At 41.7% G+C, this 12,071-nt stretch overlaps 1 protein-coding gene across 5 annotated transcripts in view; it reads left to right on the top strand.

The window, feature by feature from the left end:
* The window catches only part of Nsmce2 (NSE2 SUMO ligase component of SMC5/6 complex), a 231,285-nt gene that overhangs the window by 73,547 nt on the left and 145,667 nt on the right, over positions 1 to 12,071 (top strand). For all 5 annotated transcript variants that reach the window (XR_013046304.1, XM_076555719.1, XM_006990652.4 and 2 more), the window contains exon 4: positions 10,594 to 10,747. Coding sequence is in view for 4 of the 5 variants with exons in the window: in XM_076555719.1 (XP_076411834.1) it covers positions 10,594 to 10,747 (154 nt within the window). In the remaining variant the exon portion in view is untranslated. The remainder of the gene's footprint in view (positions 1 to 10,593; positions 10,748 to 12,071) is intronic.

The raw sequence follows: 12,071 nt of genomic DNA, 5'->3' as shown, positions 1-12,071 counted from the left end.
GATGCTTCCCTAACATCTGATAAGGTTTCTTCCCAGTGCTTACCATAGTGTGTCATAATCTCTTTAACCAGTCAAAGAGTACTTGTTTTCCCCACTAGAACCCAAACCCCAAGATAGTAACAGGGACCAATTAATTTGATAATCCATATATCTTCTGATGCCTAGCACAGGTCATCAGTAAATTACTGAGTGGATGAATATGTGAATAAACCAATCATGCATATTTCTTTAATTGTTGTCAAAAGAATATTCCTCCAGAACAAACACGCAAACCCTGAGAGGCAAGATCAGCATTTTAGTTTGTTCTTTCAGGGAAACGAGAAGCCTTAGTTCTATCCAGAGTACACCAGTTGTTCCTGTTAGTCCCAATCTTAGGGTGGGTATAGTGCCATGAGCAATGTGCTGGGCTGATTTTCAGCAGAAGTACTTAGTAACAGATACCTGAAGGCAAGCTGTCTTATTTGATTGCCTCTTTTGCTTGTATTCTGACTGAACTGGTCATTAGAACCAGGTCAATACATAAATGTTTGACCTTACCCTCTTTCTGTTTTTATCTAAGCAGCTTGAAGGAAGAAAGGTCTTCCGTGATTGTACTGCTCAGTGGTGCTGTTACAACACCTTGGCAAACTGTAAAGTCCACTCGATATGTCATAATGAACCACAAGGAAGTATTTTCTCTTGAGTGTTTAGTTAGAAGTTAGACTCTTGCTAAATAACAATGCTAGGAAACATACCAAACTACCAATAATTTGGTCCAGTAAAGGTTAGTGTACACTATATAATAGCAAAAGAAGCTGGCATAAGATGAAGGGAACACTCCCATGCCGGTCATCATTGAAGGTATATGAGTATTTCTTAAGCATGGAAAGAGTGTAGTAAAATATAGAAAGTGTAGAATGTCTCCATATGTACATGCAATAAGAGTATCCACAGTGAAAGCATAGTGATTCTCCTTTGAGACATACCTTTTAATAAAATTTTCACCAAGCCCTTTTGCTACATATAGGTGGAGACAGTGTTAGCCTATATTATTGTGCCCTTCTTATGACCAGTTGGATCATACACAGGGTACATTGGTGGTGTGTCATAAGTGTGGGCCAGCATCCATAAATGCTTCAGTGCTTAGCATAATGCCTAACACTCAACTGGGACTCAGTAAATATTTGTTGAATGAGTATTCTGAGAACAATTGAGCCAATTCTCTATATATTTCTAGCATGAACCAGGTCCCATAGCTTTAGATCCAGCTAACAAGAAATTAGAATACTGAATGTTCTTACTAAGCAGAATAAAAGCAAACTTTGTTCCACTAATGTATGCCGTACTGAACTTCCAAAGGCAGACTGGAAAGCATTGGGTGTTTTGTATTTGGAAGCTAGACATCTAACTGGTCATTTGAAAGTCAGTCAATCAATCCATCTGAAACTCTCAGTTCAGTTACAGGAATGACTAATTTTATACTAGATTCTCACATGATTCAAGAAGTGTGTGAATGACTCAGACCATTAATATCTTATACTCCTGTGATCTCCCCTCCCAGTGAAATGATGCCTGTAAGGCAATAATGGTAATTGCAGGAGGAGGAGATCTTGACTTTGCCCTGTGGCAATAAATGACACACTTTTGAGTAATTACACATGCATACAGTGTTGTACAGAAGAAATGAGATGTATTATCATCTTACAAGTTTATTAATATTTCTAGTTGAGCATAGTAAAAGTAACACGCAGGCTCTGCCAGTACCCCAAACAAACAAACAAACAAACAATGGCTTCTGTTTAGAGGAAGGACTAGCCACCAGAATAATTCAGTCAGCTCATTGATTACCTGTCCCCTACTGACATGGAGGAAATGCTGCAATCACAAACAGCCAGGATTGGGTTTTAGTTAAAACGTAGCTAAGGGGCCAGAGAGATGGCTCAGCAGGTAAGGGTACTTGCTACCAAGTCTGACAACCTGAGTTCAGTCCCCCAGACCCACATGGTGGAAGGAAAGAAACAACGCCCTAAAGTTGTCCTCTGGCCTGTCACCATGCAATAGAATGTGCACATGCCCACATACATTAAATAAATAATTTAAAAAATGCGGCTAAATATTTGTAATTGATTTTTGAGGCAAAACTGAGCAGTTCATTGAAGAGTGTTTGGTGATTTGTGTGTTTTTGTGCATTACTGCCTCATCTTTTTGGAATGATTCATTGAACAAGGTCTGGGTGTTTGGCATGAGCTTTTGTGCCTTGCTCTACACTCGCCAGAGTTCCAGATGACTCAAACTGAGTCGCATGGGCACTTCTCAATCTTTATTTAGCTCAGCCTCTCTGAGACATTTGACACATCTTAAAATTCCTTCCCAAATTTTTGGGGCACTTTCTTTGGTTGTCTTGTTAACTCTTACAGGGTTTCTTTTTTAACTCTTCTAGCTGTCTGTTAATTGTGATATTCTCCAAGGTTCTATCTTAGTCCTTTTTGTGTTTCCATTTATTCAATCTCCTTGGTGATCGCATTCATTTCCATGGTTTCCATTAAAATCTATTTGTGGAGGCCTCCATGTGGGTGTCTCCAGTCTTAACTGAGTGCAGACCTGTGGATCCAGCCTCTCTGCAGATCTGTCTGTATAATGTTAATCACAATAGTAATCATGACAATAATAACAGCCCCTCATTATAGAATACGCTGTCAGGCACATGAGGGCGTTATTGCTTTATTCCATTTGTTCTCAGCAGTTTTGTGAAATGAATACTGTTATTTCTACTGCTGTGAGAGGAAATCAGAGTTGGATGTGTACAATGGCTTTTCTAAGGTAGTTCAATGAGTCTCATTTCTAAGTCTAGAGCCCAAATTTTTAATCTTAATACCTTAGATTAGTATGTCTAGGTGGATTCCATTATTGTCCTCTCCTACACACACCTTCTGTTGCCCTCCACCCCACATGAAAGGACATTTCAGGAGCTGGAAATGGAGCTTGGGGTACAGCTCTTAGCTAGCATGAGACAGACCCTGGATTTAATCCCAAGCCCTAGATGTTCACATACTGTAGGTACAGAAGTACTTATTTATTTATTGTTGGTTGGTTTTTTGAGATAAGATCTTAGGTAGCCTACATTGGCCTTAAACTACGTGGCCGAGAATGTCCTCCAACTCCTTGATCTTCGCTTCCGCTTCCCCATGCTGGCATCACAGGAGCACACCACTGTGCCCAGTTCTAAAACTACCTTCATATATCTGGAGGAATCAAACCTGTAGTCTTCAAGCTGGTCTATTGTTTGACCCCTGTGTTGTTTTAAAAAACAGAAAGTGCTCCTTATCTGGATTTCTAATTTAAAGTCCAGAGTCTGCAGTCTTCTGTAGCCATATGGATCAGAATAGCAGTTCTCTCTTACTGTTTATGATGTCCTGGCTGTTTCCTGAGGCTCCTTTGTGTAGTTTTCCTAATCCAGCTCTGAACACTCCAGTGCCTGGTAAAGACTGCTGTACTCAGCAGGGTGGTGGTGGCACACACCTCCTTGCACTCAGGAGGCAGAGGCAGGAGCACCTCTGAGTTCCAGGCCAGCCTGGTTTACAGGGCAAGTTCTAGGACAGCTGGGGCTACACAAAAAAAGCCCTGTCTCAAAAAACCAAAACAGACCACTGAACACCCAGCTCACATCTTCATAGTCCTTGATTTTTTTTTCCAAGTGAGATCCATGATTTGCTTGTTGTTGGTGTTTTTCATTTATGTTTCCCCATTGCTTCCTTCTCCATCTTCAAACATGTTAAAGTATCTGTGCTGATGTTGGAAGGAAAGGGATGCAACTTTTGATCATCCACCATATGCCAAAGTTTAAACATTGAGAAGATGTTTGTTGTCTCGACATTCCTGAAGTATATACTCCTGGTTCCTAATAAAGAGATTATGAAAACCCAAAGGTTTCCAGAGGACTGTCTGACAGCGCAGCCCGAAGTGGACCCCGGGCTGTTCTGTGGTCCATGCTCCTCTCATCCATCTCACTTGAAGCAGCTATCATCCTCTGCAAATGATGCAGCTCCCTCTGCTTGCTGTGACTTGGTTCCTGCTGCTTTGCTCTTCCTTGCCGCTAAGATATCAGAACTCTCTTAGTTCTGGTTGGCTTGGAAAAGGAAGAGAGAGAAAGAATCGGGAGTGAGGAATGCCACAGAAGAGAGGGACAGTTTTTTTCAAGACAGTCAGCTCAGGTTAGTGGTCTCTAGAGCCCACATTGACTGTCCCTGTCAGACTCTCCCACCCCAGAGCTGCTCCTGACTGCCTGACCTGCTGGCCAGGGTCATTTCCTGGCAGACCGTGGGTGCTCAGCCAGTGTTGGGGATGAGTGGATTACGAGAAGACCAATGAGAGAGAAGAAAAGGAAGTAATCTTTGCCAAGCCAGCCATAACTATTATCAAGACCTTGTTTCCAAAAGCAGGGAAAATGGTATAATGCAGGCATGTAACCTTTGCTACTGAGGAAGCTGAACCAAGAGGAAGCCACATTTAAGGTCTGCCTGGGCTTCAGAAGGGAGTTCAAGGTCAGCCTGGGCCATTTAGTGAGGAACTGCTTTAAAATAAAGAGGGGAAAGAAGGCTTAGGATGTAGCTCTGTTGTGATGTATTTGTCTAGCATATGTTCACCTGGTATCCCAGATAAAAAAGAAAAAGAAAGGAAACATAAATAAATAGATTGTTCTACTGCCTTTTGTTATATATTTTTATTGTAATTTATATATTATATGTAATATTTTAGAATGGATGGATAGATAGATAAATGGATTGATGGATGGATGAAAATGTGTGTGCCTGTGCTTTGGATATTTGACAAGTTTCATAAATATCAATAAAGTGAGTATTATCAGCTTTGAAAGTTTTGCTTAGCCCTGAAAGGGTGGAACACTTCATTCTACAAAGTGTTCACTCATTTATTCATTCATTCTACAGAGTGTGCATTCATTCATTCATTCATTCACTCACTCACTCACTCATTGTTTTAAATCAGTCTCCCTTTAGCCCAAGCTTACCTTTAGTTTACTGTGTACCCTAAAGCTATCCTCAAACTTGAGGCCTATGCTCCTGCCTTGGTCTCTCAAGTGCTGGGATTTCACACATGTGCTGCTACCCAGTTGAAGAGACAGACATGAGTTTGCTTTTGTGTAGTGCTGTGGATTTGCACTCAAGACTTTGCACAGTCTAGTCAAGTACTCTACTGCTTCCAGCTCTAGCCCATGCTTCAGGGTTTTAAAAGGTGTCCTTCACTGAACATGTTATTTCTACCACCAGCCATTTAATTTTGTCTGATTTTTAACTAAAGTTAAACTTTAACTGGAATATTTATCATTGTGGAGGAGCCTGTTGATATGCCATATTATAGCATCCATTTGAGAGGCTGGAGACATGGTTTAGCAGTTAAGAGTATTTGTTGCCGTTTTAGAGGACCTGAGTTCAGTTCCCAGCACCCATATCAGGCAGCTTAAAAACCACATATAATTCACCTCTGGGGGGAATCCAGCACCCTCTTCTGGGCTCTGAGGGCTTGCATTCATGTGTAGAAAGACACACTCAATCACATCATATAACATGCAATAAATAAACAAATAAACCTTTGAATAAAATGTTTTATATATTAGTCAAGAATTATAAACATAATTTTATTTCCACCAAAAAATGAGTAAAATTTAGACTCTGAGGTTATTTGGTAGACCTGAATTCATCGTGACTAATAACAGGAAAAATGAAGACATAGACAACCCAGTGAGAGGACCGTGTGACAGCCTTGTAATTGAGAGACCGTGCATCTACAGTGGGAATAACACTCATGGCATGTGCGAAGAGCAGCTCATATAGGAGGAGGACCAAATGATAGCAGCAGAGAAGATGGCCATATATGGAGAGAAGTCCACATAATGGTGTGGAAGAAGATGGCTACAAGCCCAGTACAGAAAGCAACCCTTATGACCCCCTGATCTTGTATTGCTGGACTTCAGAACTGTAAAAGATGCTTAAGCCACCTCATAAATCTTGATGCTTCATCATGACAGTTTGTTGAATTGACACATGTAGTGAGGCTTAATGCATTGTAGCTAGGCATGTTCTCATGTTCTCAACGTCTCATCTCAGATCCCTTTCAAGTATTTCAACTTTGTCCTAAAGACTGAGGAGCACCTTTGTCTTCTTGTACTGGAATAACACACATGATCAGTTACAACAACAACAACAACAAAAAAGTGATTCTCCCTTTTTGCTTTTAAAAGTACAGACAAAGCCGGGCGGTGGTGGCGCACGCCTTTAATCCCAGCACTCGGGAGGCAGAGGTAGGCGGATCTCTGTGAGTTCGAGGCCAGCCTGGACTACCAAGTGAGTGTCAGGAAAGGCGCAAAGCTACACAAAAAAAAAAAAGTACAGACAAAACAAGAAACAATAAAACGAAAGATACCCATTTGTTGCAATGATTGACACATAATAAGCTGACTTTTCCAGGCTACCATTCAGATTCCTTGGATATAGGAATCCTATTTGCACTGGAAATGTGCTCCAAGTGCCACAGTGGACTTTCATAGAAGATGTTTGCTATGGTAAAGTTTGTGCTTTACAACTTCCTAGAAGTTCTGGCTACTAGAAAATTTCCATCACTAAATTTGGTTTATTCTGGTGTTGCTAGTCATGTTTCATATTGCAGTCTTGGTGACTCCCAGTGATGGTTCCTAACTCCATCATCACTCTCCACACACATCCCAGTTCCCACCCCGACCTCTGTTTAGTGCTTCAGCAGCTATTGGAATTGAATCATAGCAACTGCAGGAATTGCATTTGCTGAGTGCATTAAGGACTTTGTTGATAAAGAACATATCTTTTTTCTCTTTATTTATTCTTCTCTCATACAATACATCCCAAATGCAGTTTTCCCTTTGTTCACTCTTCCCACTCCCACCCCCACCTCCCCTCTCCCCCCAGATCCACTGCTCCTCCGTTTCCCTTCAGAAAAGAGCAGGCCTCCCAGGGATGTCAACCGAGCACGGCATAACTAGATGCCGTAGGACTAGGCACAAACCCTAGATCAAGGGTGGACGAGTTTTCCCTAGCATCTGCTCCTATCAGCTACTTGCTCATCATCCCAGTTCATGTCCTAATTTCAGATTTGTCAGACACCTTAAGAAGGCTCATCTGATTGCCTTTCTGCAGTGCTACCATTAACGTCTTAGGTGAATGTGAGCTCATTTTCTTTTGTAAACCTAGAAAGAGCCTGTAATCCTTCTCTACAAGAAGAGCACTTTGGGTTTTAGATTGCTCTGAATCTTGATGCCATAGTCTGGAATTTGTTTCATCTTATTTTGTCATGTATGGTAAAGGAGGCTAGCCAGGCACCATTGTCTCACAGCTCATATTCTCATTAATATGTATTATTAAATTGCCCTTTTCCCATCTCTTTTCTAATGGAGCTTTATTGGTGCTTTAGCCTTTCAGGAGCTATTTAGAAATTTTTATTAAGTATGAAGCTTGTCATTGAAGCACAGCTTTGTTGTTGATAATAGTAGTTGATGGTGAATCAAGCATGGTCAGGTGACCAGTAGAAGACACTGGGGACATTTTTGGTATCCTGCTTGAATTTTCATTTCTGCTTAGCTAATCAAAATCATAGCAATTGAGTCAGGCAGTGGTGGAGCATACCTTTAATCCCAGAACTCGGGATCACATGGGAGGCAGAGGCAGGTGGATTTCTAAGTTTGAGGCTGGCCTGGTCTACAGAGCAAGTTCTAGGACAGCCAGGGCTACACAGAAAAACCCTATCTCAAAAAGGGGGGTGAGGGTGGGCAAAAGCCCCTAGCAATTAAGTGAAGGAATCATTTCTTCTCTGTGACAAAAGATGCCTTTCTGTGCATTGGTAGGTTCTAGGAGATTAAATAAGATCAAGAATTTTCTTTGGGGGGTGGAAGCTAAGTCCTTTAACATCTTTCTGTATTTTTTAACTTTTTAAAATTAAATTTATTTATTTATTTTACATCCCGACCTCAGTTTCCCCTCCTTCCTCTCCTCCCATTTCCTCCCCCAAGAGGGAGACCCTCTGCCTGGCCCCCCATCCACTCCTGTTCTGTTCAGAATCAGGCAGGCCTCCCACAAATATCAATAAGACATGGCATATCAAGTTGCAGTAGGACTATGCTCCTCCCCTTGTATTAAGGCTGAACAAGGTGACCCAGTATGAGGAATAGAGTCCCAAAAGCCAGTCAGAGCATTAGGGACAGCTCCTGCTCCCATTGTTAGAAGTCCCACAAGTAGACCAAGCGACACAACTGTCACATATATGTAGAGAGCCTAGGTCGGTCCAGAGATTGTGGAAGTGGCCAACCAATGACTTGTCCAGCCTCAGACCCATGCCATGAGAATGGCCTACCCCTGACACTCCCTACCTGGAGTGCCAAGACCCAGAGGCTGGATGGCCCAGAGACCTAGGATAGACTCAAACACGAATAGAGGGGGAAAATAATGCCAACATAATGATGCCTAACAATATTTCTTAACTTTTTAAACTGAGTATTAAAAAGAGCAAGTTTAGATGCTCTATAAGCTATTCTCCAGCCCAGAAGTTATGTATTCTAATTTTAATAACAAATTGATAATTTTGGCTATTATTAGGTTATTACATTTGATCCTATTAAGATTAATTTGAAATATTTAGAGTACTACCTCCTATCTATCTGCCAGGTCCTGGCAATATAGTGAAAAGCCAGACATCTTTGAGAGAATTTGTTTCATTAGGAGAAAAAGATAAAAAGAAGAGCATGTGTAATGGCTGTCAGCACAGTGGTGAGCAGAGCAGGAGGAGCAGAGATGTGGTTAGGAAGCAGCTAGAATCTGAGTGAGGAAGTAGAACCAGGCTCTTCTCCCCCAGGTGGAATAGAAATAGAAAGTAAGGGCGGAGAGGTAGCTGCTTTTCCAGCTGACCGGAGTTTGATTCCCAGCACCCATGTGAGGTGGCTCCAGTGCCGGGGGTGGGGTAGGATGGGCTGTCCGAAACCTCTAGCCTCTGTTTAGACACCTGCACTCACATGTCCTAACCCACACAGAGATCCATGTACATACACATAATTTAAAATAAATTAAGAAAAACCTTAAAAAGAAAGTAGAAAGTAACTAGGCATCAAGACCTTTCTCCTTTTCCAGAATCAGATTCTGTGGACATCACTGGTAAGCCAAGAGCCGAATCTCACTGACATTTAAGATTCTCTAGTAGAGGCTAGGGTATAACTAGTGGTAGAACATATGCTTAGCATGCGACAGATTCACCCCCTGCACCAAAACAAAACCCGAGCTAATGGTGGTAGCCCCAGTGCTGTGGATAAGACCTGTTATTTCTGATTTGTATTTCCTCATCTGTAATATGGGAGGTTAGGTCATCTCTGGTGAGTTCTGAGAAGATGAAGAGCTCGCTTGCTCCTGGCAACAGCTCCTTAAGTTTGCCATCGGCAAGTTTACAAGTTTACTCTTCAAGATCCAGGTGGTTGCATTGCCAGCCACCCTCGCTGTCTTTTGTCCTGTAATTGTCCCCAGTGGCCTAGGTAGTAAAGGTCAAAGTTGCTTATTATTTTCTCCTCACTAGAAAACTTGACATTTGGATGGGAATGCTAAACGGCAATGCTTGGCCTTAAAAGGCCTTTGCAGTCAGAAATTGCTGAGGGATGAATTGAGGTGTGAGTAGTGAAAACATTTAAGACATCAAGCAAAATTTGTATTACTTCATAAAAAAGGAGATGGCTTTCCCAAGCCAAATCCTGGGAGGGTGGACCCAACCTCAGTCCCCAACTGTACTGCTTGCTGATGTGGGAGAGACTGTTTAGAACCAAGGTACTGTCAGCCATTCCATAAAAACAAATCAAGTGAAAATCACGAAGGTATGTGCAATTCTCAAAAAGAAAAAGTGACTGGACAGAAGGACCAGAGGCTCTAATAGAGTGCCGTTGCTGCTGCTTCTGAGTATTTGTTCTAAAGGAGATGAAGATGTAATGAAGTTAATTAAGACAAATTCAAGAACAAGATAGAGGAGTAGAAATGTGATGGTGCAAACACAGCCGGATGTGATTGGGGCAGTGAGTCAAAATAGAATGTTTACAATCCGTTCTTCATGGCTGAAATTTTTATAATATTTAGGGAGAAGAGCATCCCTTGAGAGTTCGGCTTTGAACAGAACAAGCAGGGCACTCACTTCTTGTTAGGCCAGGGAACTGCGGAAGGTCGAGGTTGAAGCCTTAGTTCCTATTGTTAATGTGGGAGTCGCTGTCACCAGCTGGTCAAGGACTAGAAGACCCTGAGACTGAAAGTGGGTGACCACTGTTGCACGTAGGGACGGGCCGAGCAGACGTCAGTGAAGGAAGAGCAGTGGTGCCTAGGTCTGGACCAGTAAGTTCATGGACGCGGTGACAGGCTGGGTGCGGAAGTCAGGGGAAGCGTAGCCAGCAGGCGGGGAGTGAGGCCAGCACCTTCTCTGAGTAATCTTGTCTCTTGGGAGAATCTTTTGTCTCTGATACTGTCTTTTGAACTAAGTGAGATTAACAGTATCATGTCACCCTTGTTGATACTCTGTCTCTAACTTAAATGAATTTGTTGTCTTCCTTAGGTCAAAGAAGAACGTCCAGAAAAGGTGCCAGACTTAAAATTACTAGTGGAGAAGAAATTTTTGGCTTTACAGGATAAGAATTCTGATGCCGACTTTAAGGACAATGAAAAATTTGTGCAGTATAAGCAGCAGCTGAGGGAACTGAAGAAGCAATGTAAGTCGGCCGCTTGGCCTGGGCCTCTTGCAACGAGGACGCTGACCTCTGAGCGGTCCTGCAGCACGGGCTCTGGAGTGCTGGTTCTCTGCTTGCTCCATCCTCTCCTGAGTGCCTTGTCTTGTTGCAGTTTTGTGTTCGTCTAACTTCAGTTCCATCACCTGTCCATTTCTGAAAGCCTACAGTTCTCACAAAGTGTCTCACTGTTGGGGAGGGGAATTGGGAAACAGAATAAAACGGGAAACCATTGTATTCAGGAAACGAGGGTAATTCTTTCCAAATATGAACTGCTGTGCCAAGCTCTGAGGTATGTTTGTTCACATGTGCTGCTGTGCAGCAGCATTGGCGAAGCTTCCTCAGAGTCTTCTCAGGTGGGATCAAAGGCCCTCTGACACTGTACCCTGGCTACTGTTAATTCCATGTGACTTATAAATTGGCTTCTATTTGAGATGACTGTTGTATGTAGGGTTTTTAACGGTCATAATTTTGACTTGAAAATGAGAGTCAGGAAAATCATTCATTTTACACACACACACACACACACACACACACACACAATCTTAGAGTGTACCAGAAATAATATGTCTTCTTTGCACAGTGGAGAACCAGTATTCCATTCTTTCCTGGTTTTCCACATGGCCCTCAAAACAGTGTAAAGTGAGTTGCATCTTTTTTAGTCTGGCATCTGTTTAGTTGTGTAGGGTTTTTTTTTTTTGTTTTGGTGTTTGTTTGTTTTAGGATTGAGATTCACTTATTCCTTAAGGCATCGTATAGAAGAGCAGATAACTTTTCCCCCTCTTTAATGTCCGTCTTCTTTCACGTTCATTTGTATACCGACAGAGCAGGGATGTTAAATGTGACATAAATTCCGTTTGTGTCCTTATATGTACTCAGTGTAGCAACTTGTGTTTTAAAGTAGGCCTTCTTCTAAATATGAGTGTTTTCTTTAAATTGCTGCTGAGATCTCAAAAATGACTGAGCAAGCTGCTTCAGTTTTGTCTATTTTACAAATAACTTAAGTTTCACAATTTAGAATGTTTTGCAATCCTGATGAGACTATTGCTGTCCTGTAAATTTAAACAGTAAGCATTTTCCCTCTGTTGGTTCTTCATTGAATATTGTCACTACCAAAATTTTTCTAAAGTAATTTTGTACTGTTCCCCCAAATAGAGAATGATCCCCCGAAGAGAGATGATAGGGCTTCCAGTTTTCATGTTTGTCATAATAGACACATATTTTTAAGTTCAGTGTACTTGCATCTACAGATTATGACAGACATAACATCAAGTCAGAGTCTCTTACTTTAGTATTTCATAATAAAAAC

Source organism: Peromyscus maniculatus, chromosome 20 (assembly GCF_049852395.1).
Source record: "Peromyscus maniculatus bairdii isolate BWxNUB_F1_BW_parent chromosome 20, HU_Pman_BW_mat_3.1, whole genome shotgun sequence".
NCBI classification, from domain to species: Eukaryota; Metazoa; Chordata; class Mammalia; order Rodentia; family Cricetidae; genus Peromyscus; species Peromyscus maniculatus.
Note: the sequence above shows the minus strand (reverse complement) of the source record. Positions and strands in the feature narration are given on the sequence as shown.